Source organism: Carex rostrata, chromosome 26 (assembly GCF_964058835.1).
Source record: "Carex rostrata chromosome 26, lpCarRost1.2, whole genome shotgun sequence".
Lineage (NCBI taxonomy): Eukaryota > Viridiplantae > Streptophyta > Magnoliopsida > Poales > Cyperaceae > Carex > Carex rostrata.
The window spans coordinates 223209-242400 of record NC_135943.1 but is presented as its reverse complement, the minus strand read 5'-3'; the positions used below and the strand labels follow the sequence as shown (position 1 = coordinate 242400).

Here is a 19192-nt window from a genome sequence, read left to right as displayed (position 1 = left end):
CCCCGATTTTTTTTATTATTATTTTTTATTCCGAGCGCGGATTTTTTCCGCGGCCCGGATTTTTTTTTTTTTTAGAGTGGAGAGAAAAAAAAATATTGTTTTTTTGGTTTTTTTTGGCCCAAATTTGCACCTCTGATTAACATATCAAAACACCTTCAAAAATTATGAAAATTTACTGACATGCATTATTGACTTCATAGAATAAGACTGTGAAGTTTCATACAAAATGTCAAAACAGATCGTGAGATATCGGCTCTCAAAAATTGCCCGAACTGCTGTGGAGAAAATTATATAGATCAAATCTTACAATTTTATTTTGATATTTGAGTTTTAAATTTTAAGTAAATATTAACATTTAAAAAATGAATGTATGATGGAGGCACAAAAAATAATGACATTTGAACCCTCTATTATGAGTCTATTTTTGGAATGAAGTTATTCAGAATAGCTTGTTCTATGTTTGGTTGGGTTTGAATAGCCAGAAAAGAGAATTCAGATATTTTGTCTCATTAGGATAAAGTATTCTTACAAAAAGTTAGATTTAGCTATTCTAATAAGGCAAATGACAAAAAAAAATTTGCTATTCTCTTTTGAGAAATGTTCATGTACCCCGAGCCACCAAACTCGAGTCCATCCCCGAATTGGTTTAACTGGGTTTAACCGTTCGCTAATAACGGTAATTTATTAATTTGCCATTAATTAATGAATTAATATTTTAACGCATTGCATTTTTAATTTGATTGTTTTAAACGTTAGCTTTGCATGCTTTTGTATTGTGTTCTAATATGGGCTCAGAAGCACTCCTTCAGCAGTTTGGGTAACTTTTGAGAGCCGATATCTCACGATCTGTTTTGAAATTTTGTGTGAAACTTCACAGTATTCTTCTATGAAGTCAAGAATGCATATAGGTAAATTTTCATGATTTTTGAAGGTGTTTTGATATGTTAATCAGAGGTGCAAATTTGGGCTCAGAAGCACTCCTTCAGCAATTCGAGCAATTTTTGAGAGCCGATATCTCACGATTTGTTTTGAAATTTTGTATGAAACTTCACAGTCTTATTCTATGAAGTCAAGAATGCATGTCAGTAAATTTTTATGATTTTTAAGGGTGTTTTGATATGTTATCCAGAGGTGCAAATTTGAGCAAAAAAAAACCAAAAAAACAATATTTTCTTTCTCCAAACTCTAAAAAAAAAAAAATCCGCACTTATTAAAAAAAAAATCGGGGCGCGAATTTTTTCCGCGGCCCGGAATAAAAATTCTGGGGCACGGAAAAAATCTGCGGCCTGAGTATTTTTAAAATTCCACTCAGAACTTGATTATTTTTAATAAAATAAATTTTTTTTTGGGTATTTTAAAAAAAATCGAAAATTAGCACCTTTCAAGAAAAAATTTTAAGAGGCGTTCTCAAAAATCAAAATACTGTACTGAGCGCTCAACATACTGTATGAAGAGAGAAATCCAATTTATAAATGTGAGATTAGTATTGATAAAAAAAAGATAAAAATCTTTAAGATAGCGGCCAATATAGAGGTCGATCCCAATTACGCTGGTCGCACATGGCAAATCATCGAGCACGGGATTAACAAGATTTTCAATCACAACTACAGCGAACTTAGCATGGAAGAGCTTTTCAGGTTACCCTCGTTTTTATTTGTTTCGTAATTTTAATTGTTAGATGTGGGGGGAAGTTTAACCTAAAATGAAGTAATTTGGATATTTGAAAACTGAAATTCCCTATTTTATATTTTGTACGTGGTTTTCCCGTGGAACAATCAACAATGAGAACTATGCTTTTGATTTAGTACTCCTGAAGTCCTGTGGTTAGGTTTGTAGAACAAAATGTGTAATAATTGGAAAATTGGGGAGCACCTAATTTTTTTCTAGTTAAGTATTGGATGGGAAGTTAGGCAACAGTAGTTTCCAGTTAGGTTTGTTTTTTTCATCATAGTTTCTTTGGGTCTGTTGCTCATAATTTTAGTGAGCTGTTTAAAATTTTACTAACATATATGTCATTGCAAAGCTAGTGAATGCTTATATATGTTTTTAGTAACTTGCAGTAATAAAAATGAAAAAATATCGATAGCTCTCTTTAATTCATAGAATAAATTTACAGTTGATTTGTTTGAGTTATGTATGCAAAAAGTTTTGGTAGAGAGATTGTCAAGCTCAGTACATTACTGGTACTCGATCACAAGTTTTCCTATCTCTAGTGCCTATAATTTTGTAGCTATAAACTTTATTGTTGGAAAGTTAGCATTAGCTGAGGTGTATAACGTAGATAGTGTAATACTACAAAGAAAATTGAAAACCCTTTTCTTCTGTCTCTCTCTCTCTCTTTTTTTTTTTTTTCTTCTTTCTGTGTGCACCTGGCTTGCAGCAAAATAACAAGTCCTACAAACTTTCTTGATTGTGTTCTTTAACTATATCCTTGGTGATAGCCTAGGAAAAAGATACGAGGGAATTGAGATTAATGCTCTATTTTTGAGATCAGCTTAAAGAGTCCATATGAAAGTTTTGTTATTTCCATTCTCATGCAATTTTTGTTATATCCTTGTTAACATAATTTATGCCTAGAGATATCATAAAGCATATGAAAAGAAAAAAAATAAGATATAAATCACGATTTTGAATTGGGAAGAAGAGTTTCTCTTGAAATTTTTTCTTTCTTCTTACGAGTATCTATTTCGCAGGGTTGCATATATATAACATGGTTTTGAACAAATTTGGCGAGATGCAATACAATGGATTAGTTGTGACAGTGACTAGGCACCTTGAAGAAATGAGGAAATCAATAGAGTCAGCTCAAGGCTCATTTCTAGATGAACTCAACCGCAAATGGGCCGACTATACTGAGTCCATGCAAAAAATTCGAGATATACTGATCATTTACTTGGATTGCAGCTACATACCGACCCACCACAAGACACCTATGAAAGAACTCGGGATCAATCTCTGGCGGGACCACATAATCCACTGACCAAAGATCCAATCCTGGCTGGTCGACTCACTGCTTGAGCAAATGCATAGAGAGAGGATGCATGGCTTATGAGAAATGTGATCAAGATGCTTCGGACTCTATCCACTATGTTGTCTTTTTCGTAAATATAAATTATATACAAATTTTGAATTTATATAATGTTTACACACACTATATATATTTGTACGTAATTAATTCTATATGATTGTCTTTAGATTCCATGGAAAAATATTCATTCTTTTAGGCTGGCTGAATCATAATTCAGTTGCTTTAATTTACTTTCCAGAAATTAAGCAATTTCTTGATTGACAGGATATATATAGGTTATTGCATTCGAATAACCTCACAAATCTTCCTTAATCTTTATATATATATATGGATCATGATGCTACCGCTACCAGCCTACCACTGATGTTCTGATTTATACTTTTCTTTGATTCTTTGATTTATATTATTCTTTAACGGGTACAGTTTCAGGTATTAAATTAAAGGATTGATCAAATTATAAATTTTATTTTTTATTATTAAAGAGATCAATATTAACTTCCTTTAATTATTTTACTCTTTTATATTCTAGTAACTTTTCTTACTAACCATTTCCTTTAATAACTTTCTTAATTAACGAGACAGTCAGACAGATATAAGGAATTAAGGATATATAGTTGAGCCGAAAATAGCAACCCCAATTGTTATGCATTCTAATTTTCAACCATGCATGATGCATGCAGAGTGCAGACTTTGAGTTCCTTTTTTCAGATGTTGCAAAAATAAAAGTTCCTTTTTTAGAGGCCTTCATCTCAACCCGGCCTCCTTATAAGAACCTCAATTTAATTAATTTGTCCTCGCAATGTCCTTTATCTTTCTTCTTTCTCAATCTACCATCAAATAAAGCAATTTAAAATGTGGCGGTCGTGGACTAATGGTCACCCAGTCGCCATTAGCCGAGAGAGAAACTCGCTCGGTTTGATGCTGCTGTTTCTTCTGGTCATACTTTTGCCGGCAACAGAAGCGCAATCGTCGCCACCATCAACAAATGACAACGATTCTTTAAGTCCTTTAACTGTCTTTATAATAGAATTGGTCAGTGTGGTCTTCAGTTTTCTGTGGTGGTACTTCTTTCATAAGTACATTGTAAATTGTTGCGGTGCACAACGAGGTATTGATGCAGCTGTGCTAGAGACCTTTCCGATAATGCCTTACTCGGAGGTGAAGGAACTCAAGATTGGAAAAGGGTCGCTCGAGTGTGCCATTTGCTTATGTGACTTCGAAGATGACGAGAATATTCGTCTCCTCCCCAAGTGCAGCCACATGTTCCATCCTGATTGTATCGATGAATGGCTTTTGTCTCACAGGACATGTCCGGTTTGCCGGTGCATCCTAACTCGTGATCCAAACCAACAGTCAGAGCAAACCGAAGGAGGCGAATCAAGTAGTTTGACACAAGTCGATGAGATGCACAACCCAACAAAACAACCCGATTCAGTAGTTGTAATCGATGTTGATGAGCATGAAGATGAGACGAGGAGAAGGCAAGAGGCAATTGAATAACTTATTTCTGTAGTGTTATTAGAACAGAAAAGTTTATTTTACATTGCAAGCTTAGGTTAAACAAAAAAGAATTCTTTCACGAATAAAGCCCATAAAGCCCATAAAGCCTATGAGTAGCAACCCGCAGGCCCTCAGCAGGCCGATGTAAATAATATGTCCAGATATATAGTATAACTTAAAAAATTCAGTGTAGTAAAAAAAACGATTGACTAAATCTATTAATCAATTGATATCTCCAAATTTGACTAAATCAAAAATCAAAATCAATTTAGATGTATAGAAAAAAAAAAAAAGATACAGATAAACCATCGCGACTTGGCGTGTTGCGAGGTTTAGATAAAAATCTTTTCCCTCCTCGATTTCCATTTATAGTCTCTTCCTTTCCGGCTTCTGTATTTTTCTCTCTCCTCTCTTCTCTCTTCTCTCTTCTCTCTTCCCGAAAACCCAAAACCCTAGTTCGCCGTAGCGTTGAGCAATGAGTAATGTACGAAAAATCTTTAAGATAGTGAGCAATATAGAGGTCGATCCCAATTACGCTGATCGCACATGGCAAATCATCGAGCACGGGATTAACCAGATTTTCAATCACAACGACAGCGAACTTAGCATGGAAGAGCTTTACAGGTAACCCTCGTTTTTATTTGTTTCGTACTTTTAATCGTTAGCTGTGGCCTGTGGGGGAGGTTAATCTTAAATGAAGTTAGGATATTTGAAAATTGAAATTCTCTGTTTTATATTTTGCATGTGGTTCTCCCGTAGAACAACGAGATCTATGCTTTTGATTTAGTAATCATGCTGTTCTGCAGAATTATTTACTTTTAGAAATTCATTAAAAATAATATATGAAAATTGATGGATTGTCTTGGCATTTCGATTCCATAGAAGGAACCGACTCAGTTCCTTTTGTCTGCTACACTAAATTTATATATATAATATTCTATTTATTAAAAATTCCTATGTTAATTTCTATAATTTTTGTATTAATTGTTATAAATTTTTTTATTCTTGTTATTATGAATTATTTTTATTCTTACTCTCATCATACATTAACAATTCCTAAGGAATCAAAAGCTACAAAAATTAATTAAATAAATCAATTTTGAGACTTGAGACGATTTCTTTTTGTTCCAAAAACTGGAATATTCGGGTTTCACTTCTGCAAAACTTTGTAGGTATCTTCGTGAGCTTTCCAAAATCAGGGTCATAATAAGAAATCAGAATTACCTATAATTAGTACGGTACATTATGATTGGAAACCCTGAGGTGTATAACATAGATAGCTAGTGTGCTACTACAAATAACAAATTCTAGAAGCTTTCTTCAATGCGTTCTTTAACTATATCCTTGTTAAGTCTAGGAGAAATACACGACCAAATTGAGATTAATCCTCTATTTTTTGGATCAGCTTAAAGAGTCCATATGCAATTTTTGTTATTTCCATACTCATGTCTAAATATGTCATCAAGATATGGGAAAAAATAAAAATTCAGCTATACATTATGATTCTGAATGGGAAAAGAAGAGCTTCTTTTGAAATTTCTTCTTTCTTCTTACGAGTATCTTTTTTGCAGGGTTGCATATGTCATGGTTTTGTACAGATTTGGCGAGAGGCAGTACAATGGATTAGTTGTGACGGTGACTAGGCACCTTGAAGAAACGAGGAAATCAATAGAGTTAGCTCAAGGCTCATTTCTAGGTGAACTCAACCGCAAATGGACCGATCATACTGAGTCCATGCAAAAAATTGGAGATATACTGATGTACATGGATCGCTGCTACGTACCGACCCACCACCTGACACCTGTCAAAGAAGTCGGGCTCAATCTCTGGCGGGAGCACATAATCGAGTCACCAAAGATCCAAACCCGGCTGGTTGAGTCACTACTTGAGCAAATTCATAGAGAGAGGATGGGTGAGGTGATAAACCACGGGCTTATGAGGAATGTGATGAAGATGCTTACTGAGCTGGGAGTGTACCAGGAGGTTTTAGAGATTAGTAGCAAGTTGTTTAACAATGATAATGCATTTCAGAATTCAGTCATAAACTCTTTGGAGTGTTTGTCTCTGTAGAACAATATCCCCCCAGTATTTTAGACCACGAGGTGATCAATCTAGCTTGACACAGTTTCTGGCAATAAACAAGTGTGTTCTAGTTGTAATTCTACATATTATTGTTAGTTGTTTACTTGTTTTTAAGAATATTTATTGATATGCATTATGAATAAAGTTGCATAAAGTTGTTTTTGGTTGCATGCAACTTCTTTCTAGGATGTGAGGGAAAGGGAACTAGCATAATTAATGTGCCACATGATCAAACTTTACCCCGTGTTTATTCTTCCACCATCAGCAAGCTTCAGAGCTAGTTAGATGTAAGATCCCCACCGATATCAGCCAACAAAGTCAGAACAGGACACGACGTGATGCAATTTACCAAGGTTAATCTTGAACTAGACTTCCATTCAACCAATTGCCTGTGGCAGATTTCGGAGTAACCTTGGAAAAACCAATCAACCAGAAAGTATGAAGCCTTATTTATGCAACCAGCAGTCAGGATAAACACAGAATGCATGCACCTAGATTTTCGAACCACTTTCAGTTCTGAGAACATGCTATCACCAAGACCACACAAGACCGAAGGAAGATCATTTGAGGGAACATAAAATATAATTAGCCACAAACCTCTTCATACCAAGCATCACTTTATATATAAGTTTAACATATTCAGGTATCCCTTTCACGCTTGGGATTGGGGATGCCCTGGTGTCAAACACATCATAATTCAGACTATACATATTTAAGTTACCAGAAAAGATATCATATAGCTTATTGCATATGAATTTATGAGTCAAATTAAGAGCATTATACAAGTCATCACAGTAACTAATTTGCTAAATTTATGTGATGCAAGTATGTTCCGATTATTTTATTGACATCCAATATTAAATAAAAATTAATAGAAATGCCCACGATTTTGAGGAAATTATAAAAATGCCCAGACCGCCGAGATCCACCTTTTTTCAGAAGTACTTTTGTCATGAAATTTATGAGATCCAAGTAACTGCAGCTTTAATTACACAACAAATATGCAAAGACACAAACCCACAGAGCATGGAAGGAGATCTAGAGAGTTCAGAGGGGTCAAGCCCAGGTTACCAGTGGCAGTAGGATGTGCTCCATGGTTGATCAGGTATTTTCTGGTGACAACTTTGACTTTATTGTGGCAGTAGGATGTGCTAAAATATATTTACGATTTATTGTAAATTCAGCATTACAACAAACTTGCCATAGAATTTGATGTTGTCAACTAAAAGATTTTACAAGTATCTTTAATTAGACTTTGGAGAAAAGTAAAAGATAAACAATTTTGAGTTTCAACATATTGATAGAATGGCAAACATCTATTTTTTGTAATAATGAAATGTGAATTGAACAATTGTAAATTAGTTAAATATTTTGATATAAAATTAGAAAAACAAATGAATATTTTAGTAAATTGATTTAACAATAGCAATAATAATAATATTTGTTTTTTGTCATCTATCCATGTGTCTTATATTTTTTTTGTTATTTGAAAGCCTGTTAATTGTGTTTTATAAAATTATGTATTTTTCTCTAAATTGTATACCTTTTTTTTATATATATATTTAGAGTTCAAAGTTAAGATATGATTAAGATATCAATGTTTTAAACTAATTGGATGCATGGATCGTTTTTTATTTATTTCTCATCAAAGCCCATCTGCCCGTGAAATCGAAGGATTTTTTTTTTTGGAGACACTTAGCACATCCGATCTCAGTTAATTTTTAATTCTTCTATTTAATGTACTAAATAATAGATCCATTATCGTTTATTTTTCAAAACTTCTCACAAGAATTTTTAATGATTCAATGTTGATTTTATTTATTAAATTAAAAGTTTCACCTGATAAGGTGATGCAATTATGCTAACATGTTTTTCCAAAAAAAAAATCTCTTCGCTTTTAATACAATAATAACTTTTCCGAGCCCGATTTGGTAAAAGAGTCAAAAAAAAAAAATCAACGTAGGAATTGATTTGATCCAAGATTTTAACATGTTGATGTTGTACTAAAACTAAATATAATTATATTTGGCACATATACATTGTTTTTTCTATTAAGCAAGATAAATCATTCATTCTTAGTAACTGAAATTGTAAAATTAAATTAATGTAACAACTAATATATTATTGTGATGTATCACATATGATTAGTCCGTCTTCTTGTTAATTTGCATTTTAATTATTTAGCCCTTTAGTTACACTTTTTGTAAGCATGTAAATTCTTTGAATGCTTGTTGCATAACTTGTATCATCGTTCAGTCATCAGATCAGGAAAGAGAAAGAAAAAAGAGAAAAAAAAAAAAATTGTGTAATGTCCGATTGGAGTTCCGATGCTACATCGTTAATGAATCTAAGCAGTCAATTGTAATTCTCGCTATTAGATAATCAAACTTCTCAATAACTTGTGTTTTAGTTTTGGTTTGTTTGAATAATGGGTATTGTATTGTATCTCGATATTGGGTCGAAGAATTTGAATATAATATGGGATTAAACTGTTTGAGTGTTGTAGTATTTCAAAGTCTAGTTCTAGCCGGTTAAATATGCGTACTTAATACGATATATTGTGTGAATTAATTCAAATCTATTTGTACTATTGTTATGAATAAACTAGTTATGGAGAAGCATGTTGTTCTTTGTAGCTGATTTTATTTTGTTTCATAGTTAATTTCTGTTTGAGATGTAAGTTTATGAACCGACGAACATATACTAGGATCTCGTTCGCGCCCAATCAGAATCCAGAGCGTGTATGTTATTAGAATCCTTTTTGTTATTTGTGTTTTATCTGAATTATGTTTGCTTTTAGCATGTTATTAGAGCATCATCTAAATTTTTTTCCAAATAAATCTGATATAATTTTGTTTAATCTATTTCATTTAATTTGTTATTGGTCGTTTGAATTTTTGAGGTCAAAATCTTTTTTTAAGGAAGCTAGAAGGAATGTAACACAATATTTATGAATAGTTTTAATAATATTTTTAAATTTATTCTTTAAATTGGAAAAATAAAGTATTTATTTATTTTTGAAAAACTTGAAAAAAAAAATGTGTCATGGAAGCCCCTTGTACATGCAAGCACCATTTCCTCTTGGTTTTAACGTAATCCATTTATAAAAGTTCACCGCTCTCATTTTTTTAACCACTTGGTAAAAGAGAGAAGAAAAAAAACCGAAGGAAAAAAAAGGAAAGGGAAAGAAAAATAGAAAAATGGAAAAATAAGAAAATTTTGTAATGTTCTATGAATATGAACAATCAATTCCAATCCGATTTGGATATCTGAAATTCTCGCTATCAAATAATGAGACTTCTCAATAACTTGTGTTTTCGTTTTGCTTGAATAATGAATATTGTATTGTATCGCAATATTGGATTGTCAAGTATATTTATGAATTTGAATATGATCTAGCTAGCTAGGTTTAAACTGTCTGAGATTTGAAAGCCTAGACTCATTCAGTTAAATATGTGTACTTAATATGATATATTTGTATGGATTAATTCAAATATGTTTGTACTATTGTTCTAAATAAATTAGTTATAGAGAATCGTGTCATTAAATAATAAAAAATTTGTAACTGACTTCATTTTGTTTTCTGTTTATTTCTATTTGTGAAGTAAATTTATATGTCGATACACAGATACTAAGATCTTGTTCTATCATCGCACCCCCGATCAAAATCCGGGACATGACAACTTGTCTGGATGAGCACAAATTATGTAACCGATTTATTATATTATAACATCAGTATCCAATTTGAGCTCCAGTTGAAGCTAGGTATTTACGATTTATAGTAAATTAAACATTACAACAAACTTGTCATAGGATTTGATTATATAAACTGAAAGATTTTACACTTGCTATCTTTAATAAGATTTTGGAGAAAACTAAATTAATAATAGTTTACAGGTCTGGTTAATTTGAGATTTTTTGGCTACAACAAAACATCTTTTAATCTAAATTTCTACTAATATAACAATTACTTAATAAAAAAATAAAATAAAATGTGAAGTACATTTTAATTTTCGGTAAACAAGACCGTACAAGATATGCGGTCGTTCAAAATAAATAGCCAAAAACAGAGGTGACTCGTTAAAGTTTTGCACGTGAACTAGAATGTTACTACTCTGCATCAATTCAGAATTAACATGGTAAATTAAAAAAGAAGATTTACTTTATATAAAATATATGTTGTTGCCATATAATATAATACCAAATAAAATATTTATTAGATTTTGGTCTAAATATAATTATTAGATTTAATTGTGCTATTTTAATGGTAATTAATTAATTCAACAAAATCAAATTAATTTAATAATTATTTTTCTTAAATTTAGGTGGTAATAAGCTGCATGCAGTTATCTGCGACAAAATTATGTAATTAACTCACATCCTCGCATGTTTCGCATGAACAACGAAAACAAGAACAATAACTTATAACAAAGATTACTTATATGAGGAGGGATCCAGTTACAATAATTTTGAGTTACAACAAAGTTATCTCAATCATTTTTTACATTTTGAAAGTCCAAATCGTCAGTCCAAACCGTTCAACACGATCTCCACAATAAAATGTGCTTCAAAATCAAATTTTATATATTTTGAAATTTTGTTACTATTTATTAAGATGCATACAAAATTCAATGATCTAAAATTGACTAGTTTTTGTAAAATACGTAATAAATAGTAAAAAAATTCTAAAAATGTAAAATTTGATCTGCAAGCATATTTTATTGTGGAGATCATGTTGAATGGTTTGAATCGACGATTTGAACTTTGAAAATATAAAAAATAGTTGTGATAACTTTTTTGTAACTCGATTCTTCCTCTACTTGTATATAGTAGTTATTAACTTATTATTATGACCACCGTAGTAAAATGTATTACAAATTTCGTTACTTTTCATATTTTTTAATTATGGAATTACCTTGTTGGACCATTGACACCATGATGCTATTCGCCCGTTCCTCTAAGCTCCTGCTCCCGCTCTCTCTGGGGCTGTTTGGCAATAAGAGATTAAGAGTGAAGGATTAAGAGTTTAAAGAGCACTAAGGAACTGATGTTTAGTTGTCTTAATCTGTGAATGAAAGCTAAGCAAGCTAAAAAAATGAGTAGAGATGCCTTAAGAGGTGAAGAATTAAGGTCTGAACAGAGAATTAATATCCGGACAAAATGAAGCTAAAAGAGGTGATTCTTAATCCGTGTTAAACAACCAGTGTTCGCAGAGGCAGAACTAGGTACAAGCAAAGAGGAGCCAGGCACTCCTCCATAAAATCAAAAGTTACTTATTGGAGTGGTTATTTTCATATGTATTTTTTACAGATGCATACCGATTGGCACCCCTCATGCGGTTGTTTTTTCGTCTTTCGGCGACTCCCCCCCTCCCAAATTCAAATTCTGGTTTCGCCACTGGATGTTTGACAGAATTAAGCGGCTAAAGAAGCTAAAAAAACACAGATTAAGTCTCTTATTGCCGAATGGCCCCTAAGACTAAGCATCGTTCGCTCTCAGAATCGACCTCCTGATGCAAAAGCTCTAGCGAGTTCCGCTAGTGGCAGTGCCGCGCGCCCTCTCGCGATTAGTTCGATCTTTGATTTAGGAATTATTTGATTTTTTATTTTTGTTAGTTTTATTATTGTAGGATTTCTAGTGTTACTGGGCACACAATGAAATTTGTTCTTTAGAAGATAAATCTAGAAGAATTTAAGATTAACATTCTAGTTCACTTTGAATAATATAATTGTACTTGTGATACTCTTCTTGTGGGCTGCTTTTTCAGTTTGATTGTTTTAGTAAATTCCAATTACACACTTACCAGTATTGTTCTTTTCTATGAATATAAGTTCATACTTTATGGGTTAAGTGTAGGATGAATTAGCATCAACCTTGAAATATTAAAAAATAAAAAAAAATTCGGACGTCCATGTTTCTTTAGCAAATTAACACATTAACATGAGATCATATTTGCAACTGATATTTCTTGTTCAGTCCACATGTCTGAGTTACATCTACATATAGGAAAATAGTACCAGTACCAACCATACCTAACTCAGCAGAACTGTAATAAACAAACTACCATTTTTATAACTTCAGAAAAGATAAGCACGCTATATTTCCAACAATTTCGGCACTGTAATCTAACTGCAGTGTTCTTGTTTGTTTGAACTTTAGCTTGGAAGAAAATGTGTACAATTTTAGTAAACTATACCCTATCCATCATAATGCATGTTAGTGTTATTTTGGGTTAATGTGCAGGGTAATTAGCAAAAGTAAAAGAAACAAACAAGCACATAATATAATATTTAATATGAATGAAAAAAAAAAATCATATTAGATCAAATTGTATGAGCAAACTCTTGCCCTCTATCAAAATAGAACAAAGCCACCGCTAAGAATATAAAATAACAAAAACCATCTTTCATTGGCTTAAGCTTCAGAAGAGAATCAGTAGCAAGTCTCTGAATATCTTGACCAGATCCTTTGCCTTCATCACCATCATCTCCACCGTCATCACATCTCCAACAGCATCATATCATCATTGACATCACCTTTCTCCATATCAACATCATCATTGCCATCCCTCACCACCACCATCATCATCATCATCAGAAGAAGAAAGATCGCTTTGGTGGTTTCGGGGGTGGTATGTTGCTCATGTCGATCCCCTCCAGTTCCTTTGCTCTCTCCTTCCTCTTTTATTCTGCACCACATCAGAAACAATGCTGTAACCCACTAGAACACAAAAATGTGGACGGGATAAACATTCCTGTCCATGTTTTTTTTTTCCATTCATTTTCATTGTTGATTATAGTTTGTTTGGTCAGTTGATTAGCGTGATAAGTGGGCATGGATGTCTATCCCGCCCAGGGAATGAACATTCCTATGAAACGAAATTTCATAGGAAAAAAAATCAGTAAAAACTTTGCACTACAATTATGTATTTCTTTTTTCTACTAAACATATATTATGGAGTGTGTTATATATAGATGTTATAATATAGGACCATATATTTAGGTAGGGCAGAGATTTAATTTTACCAGGTCCAAAAATTTTTATCACTCAATATGTTACTTTCATAAATTTTTGCATTTAAGGGCATCTGTTTACAGATTCATGGTGATATTTTCTGTTAACAATATAATTAAGTTGATAATATTTAATATTTAATAGCATTACTTTGAATCCTTTTAATGATTGGATTTGGATTTCAAATCACAGACTCATCATGGCAAACACAATAATTTACAATATCTCATTGGCTTATTGTAATGAGATAACCAAACATGTTAACCATCCTTAAAAATAACTATCAGCATTTAAAGTATGTGTTGCGTAAAAAAGCAGAAAGTGAGTAATGAAGCACATAGGTATTAGGCATTACCTCCTTTCCTAAACCACCCATGCCAAATTTGAGGTGAATTATCTCCATCATGACTAATGAAGCAGCCTCATGAGTATCTGCATTTAAAGAATAAAAAAAAAAAGTTTATAACATATTAAAAACAATTGTGACAAGGGCTGAAAAAATAAAATTTATATGCCAACCAGACATTATTGATTGATAAGCTAATTTTGGAGACTGATATCAACTAACTACAATTTTGCTCATATTATTGGGATTCAATCAAGGATTGTCAAAGCAGGTATACCGAGAACTATGAGGATGATCACACAATGCATTCATCTAACAGGTTGAGCTTTTGCATCAATTTTTTTTTTAAAAAAAAGAAGATAAGAATTGCACTGGAAATGTTAGATGAATAAGATCTCATTTGTTATTTCTATACACGCAACAGTTTACATTCATCAATATTCTTGAGTATGTTAAGAACTTTAGATAAAAAAAAACAATATACAGCACCAAAAGGAGTCTTTTTTTTTCCTTGTCTATAAATATGATTCTTTGAAAGGTTGTCATTTTAAAAGTTCATATTTGTCTGTGGTTTATGATTGTCATTAAAAAAACTATATGAATACAAAATGACCAAAGCAACATCCTAACTCCTAAGAAATGTTTGCTCTAATAGTACAAACTCTCGCAAACAACACATGCGATATTATGCTTCAAAACAATTAATAAGGACTAAACCTTGTAATGCTTATCTGAATACCAAATTAAATTCCAAGATGTCTAATATTTCGCATAATATATTTGCGAGAAATACAATAGAAAATAACATTCCTAGCAAGGTACACAAAACTATTTATTATATATGGCATTTTTCGATATTGATAATATTTGGGGAACTATGAATTAGACATAAAATGCATTCTGGCATTAATAACATAAATTTACACCTAACTATAAGCATAGAAAAGAGCCGAACAAGCTTATAGATTGCACTGGACGTGTTAAATAAACAAGAGTTAATTTTTACTCAGTTCTCTATACTTGCAACAGTTTGTGTTCATCACTCTTCTGAAGTATATTCTAGAATAGCACCAAAAAGTGGGGTTTTTTTTTTCTTTTTATATAAATATGGTTTCCTGAATAGTAATCACTCTAAAATTTATGATTGTATGGGGTAATCATGATCATCATTAACAAACTCCAGGGGAAAAAAATAACCAAAGTAATATATCCTAGGAAGTGCTTGTGGTAATAATACAAACTCTCGCAAACAACTAAAGTGGTGATAATTTTGAGGAACCAATCAGAAGGACTAAAACTTTCAAGTCTTTTCTCGCCATATACAAGGCATAAGCAAGATGTTGAAACTTCCGTAGAAAATATTTGCAAGATGTAACAATTGAAAATAACTTTCTTAAGAGTACTACAACTACACATTACATCATGAATATAGTCTAATTTAAGAATTGTCAACATCACTCGAGCTTTATTTTTATTATTTAAAAAAAAACAAAACTAGTAGCTTCTAGCTACCTGTTTTCATCAACAAATGCAAGAATTACAACTGTCCAATCTATAACAACTACCCTCAAAATTAAAAAAACGCAGGTAAAGCTAACTAGAAACTCTGTGTGTCAGCTGGGGATAATGAAAAGAGTTAAAGACAAGCATGCGCTATCTTATCCCTAGTACCGAATCAATTCCTATCCCCCCTACTAATAAAATATCACCAGCCTTCACCTTCTTACACAGATTGTCACAAACCCAAAGAACATCAATCAGTAGAGAAACAAGAAGAGAATTTTAGTTACCTCACCGACGGTAGAATCAGATATGGACGCAGCTGGATCCCTCTCAGATATGTGTGAATTGTGATCGATCGGGTCGGATTTGAACAGCAGAAGCATATGTTATCCCTATTTAAATGCAGCGGCTGCTTGGGTTTTATTATTCTAGGGTTTCTTAATCTCTCTTTTCCAACTTTTATTTCTTCCATTAATTATGGATTTCTTTATCTTATATTTCCATTTCTTCGCTGCTGTTTCTGGGCCCAGCTTATTTGAGCCCAAATTTTAATCTTTTTATTCAAGGCCGCCTCAGTGACAGTGATTGATTTAAGTCGTATAATTTTTGGGCTTAAGGTTATTTGAGCGTTTCTTGGTGTTTAGTTGCACATGGTATGGTATGTATAAAAAATATCTGTTTAGATTAGTTAATGCAGTGAATGCAAATTGGCAATACTAATTTTCTTGTGATCAACCATGCCTGTAGTCCTGTACCAAACTATATCTTTCCCTTCATGCATAAATTAGTTATCAAATCATATGTGGCACTCATTATTATATACAGTCATGATTGCCACAACTGCAGTTAATTAACAATAAATTTAATAGTCCTCACTCCTCACTCCTCACTAGTACATAATTGCAGTAACGGGTGACAACACTTTAATTTAGTCTATCGGTTTCAACCTAGAATGCTTAAAACCGTTAGAAAATGAGCGTAAGAAGAGCCCATTTCTGTAATGATAAATTTTTATTTAACCCCCATATATAATATTATATTATTTATTTCCATTATAAATTGGTCTATTTTTGTTATCCTTCCGTTCAAATTTCAAACGATCAAAAAATGAATAACAAATGCATTAAGTCTCTTTCACTTCCAATTTGACATTTTTAATCACCGCGCGCAGTTCGGATCTTAATAGTTACTAAACATGACAAGTAGATTTGAAAAATCTAAAGTGATGTATAACCTACATATATGTAAGAATATTGCTTATTCTTTAACTGGAGGTAGCACGGTTTGAATTTTTTGAAGAAGTGTGGATATTTTACTTGTAACGGAAAATATCTTTTTAAAAAAATAAAATAAAGAAGGAAAAGGAATTGTGTGTTGTTTAAGTTAGTTCAAACTCCAATAAGATATATATGATTAATTTTGGTAGTTTAACTCTTCAAGGCATGAGTTTTTAAACATAAATAATTAAAGACATCATAAGTTCTCAAATGGAAACATTTATTTGTTAACCCCATTTTATAGCAGTACAATTAATCCTCCAAGCCTACATATTAAACTTTTCGAATATAGCATTAGTGACAATTTCATAGCGTGTTGGAGAAAGCAATCAAGCTTTACCCTTCACAAACGGTAGCGAAATAGTATGATGCCAATATATATACGAGGATAATATACTAGGCCATGGCAAGTGCAAAATTTTACCAAGAGTTTGCATCTGCCACTATAGTTTATACGTGCGCGCGCACGGGGATTAGTGGCGGAGCCACAATGCTGCAGGGGTAGGCAGCTTGCCTACCTCAGGATTTTTTTTTTTTTTTTGGACGAGGTTCTTTAATGGATTGTGTCTACTCCTGTATTTGATTCTGTCTATCTCTGAATTCAATTTGGAGTGGCAATTGTCAGTTCAGATTTCAGAGATGGATGTGTAAGTCGTTTAATCTAATTAGGAAAGAAAGATATTTTTAAATTTTTGTTCAATTCGGAGTATCAATTCTCCTTTACCCAATTAATATCAATTATTTTAGAAATTATAAGTAATTATTTTAGTAATTTTGACATCAATTAGTAATTTAGAAATTATAACCGACTCGGTATGCAGATGCAATTTGGTAGGCGGACGGAGGTGAGAAGAGAATTATGGAAGCGATTTGAATCCGAACCCGATTTCCGTCTATTCCTGACTCAAATCATAGCTACACCACTGTGTGTAATTCAAATTTTTGTTCTAGCTAGCCATTGTGCCGTGCAGATTTGTTTGATTGTATTTTCTACAATATATCTGAATGGTAGCACCAGTCATGCAAGTTCAATTGTTTTGTTTGATTTCGTTTATTTTTCTTTTCTTTTTTTCTCAAAGAAACAAGTTTATGCTTATGCAATTATTTGTTTGATTGTTCCTTTGAAAATAGTTGTTGGATTTATTGTAATCTACCCAAGATTTTATCCTAATTAACTTCATTCCCCATTTTAGACAAAAACGAAGGAACGAGCAAATTAAGGGGCAAAATGATTGTATTCTTTTTCATATAAAATACAAAAGTATAAATCTAGGTGGAAAGAAAAGAAACGATTATTATTTATCAATCATTCTCAAAATTGATTCAAGTTTCTTTTTGGGCTCCGAGAGGTCAGGTACCGCTGTTGTTTTGCTTACCAAATAATATCTTCCCATTTTCCATTAAGCCCACCGGGCCCAAATAATTTTTTTTTTTTTTTTTTTTGAAAAGCATGGTAGTAGCTACCAGCATAGAAAAAAATAAAAAAATAAAAAAATAGTCTCTATAGTCCCATGCAGCTCAAGCACGCAGACAAATCATTCTCTATATCTCAACATGCTGCTAGCTCATGTGGCATCATTCTTTTCCTCCCTCTGCAGTACTTGATCCACATAGCAGCTTCCTCTCTGATCCTTCTACACAACAGCTCCGGTATCACATGTTTTCCTCTGAAAATTTTCTCGTTGCGTTGTTTCCACAGTGTCCAGATTATACATAGAAAGTGCGTGGCCAATTAATTCCTTCTTAGCCTTGGCTGTTAGGCTAACACACCTGATGGAGTTATCCCAAATCTCCTCTATTGTGTCACCTGTTCTCATCAAGCGAAATCCATGCAAAGCACTCATGGTTCTCCATACTCTCTGTGCATAAGAACAACAAAATAAGAGATGAGCCACATCGCACAAGTGGCACTTCATGTCACAGATCATGCCCCTCTTCTCCATAGTGAAATAATATTTTTCTTTAACGGGTACAGTTTCAATTATCAAAAGAATATTGAAACTATAAATTTGGTTATAGTCTTTATATTCTCCCTTTTCTAATACTTAAAAGAGATAAATAATGTTAGATTATGAACTAAACAATAGAATAAGAGCTTTAGTCCTTGGTTATTTTTCTAAATATGCTTTAGCCTAAATTAACCTACTTCTTCAGGTTTCTTAACTTTATGGAGCATTCTGAACTCAAATTTTGTCCTATCTCTTCATTAATCATCTTTCCTTTTCTGCGCATAAAGGGAAAAAATGCGCAAATAAAAAAGAAAATTTCTTTCCTACCTCTTTGGTCTCTCTGCCTCTGGTACTAAGCAACGAGCATAGCAATAAAAAAATAACTGACTAATCAATGCTAACTACACATGCAATATACAAATTGGAATTAAAATGGTATCTAGATTAACACGGAACTTCAAGATGAAATGAAACCCATAACCGATATCAAAGG

General features: G+C 32.5%; 2 protein-coding genes and 1 long non-coding RNA gene across 3 annotated transcripts; 2 read left to right on the top strand and 1 right to left on the bottom strand.

Annotated features, from left to right (window-relative positions):
* Nucleotides 1-3880: 3880 nt before the first annotated feature.
* Nucleotides 3881-4528, top strand: LOC144544040 (E3 ubiquitin-protein ligase ATL9-like). Its single transcript, XM_078292460.1, has one exon. The coding sequence runs from the start codon at nt 3881-3883 to the stop codon at nt 4526-4528; it is 648 nt and encodes a 215-aa protein (XP_078148586.1).
* Nucleotides 4529-4994: 466 nt separating this feature from the next.
* LOC144544543 (cullin-3B-like) lies at nt 4995-6614 on the top strand. Its single transcript, XM_078293068.1, has 2 exons — nt 4995-5152; nt 6100-6614. Exons 1-2 carry the CDS (start codon nt 5004-5006, stop codon nt 6596-6598), a joined length of 648 nt encoding a protein of 215 aa, XP_078149194.1. The 5' UTR covers nt 4995-5003; the 3' UTR covers nt 6599-6614.
* Nucleotides 6615-12921: 6307 nt separating this feature from the next.
* Nucleotides 12922-15810, bottom strand: LOC144544641 (uncharacterized). The gene is made up of 3 exons (XR_013508281.1): nt 15761-15810; nt 13980-14056; nt 12922-13298 (listed from the first exon to the last, which is right to left on the bottom strand). It is a non-coding gene; the product is annotated as an uncharacterized LOC144544641 (long non-coding RNA).
* Between the last annotated feature and the right edge of the window lie 3382 nt (nt 15811-19192).

Coding starts and splice junctions, on each gene's coding strand:
- LOC144544040 (XM_078292460.1), top strand. CDS start 3,881: ATGTGGCGGTCGTGGACTAATGGTCACCCAGTCGCCATTAGCCGAGAG.
- LOC144544543 (XM_078293068.1), top strand. CDS start 5,004: ATGAGTAATGTACGAAAAATCTTTAAGATAGTGAGCAATATAGAGGTC. Junction 5,153..6,099: donor AGCATGGAAGAGCTTTACAG/GTAACCCTCGTT, acceptor TCTTTTTTGCAG/GGTTGCATATGTCATGGTTT.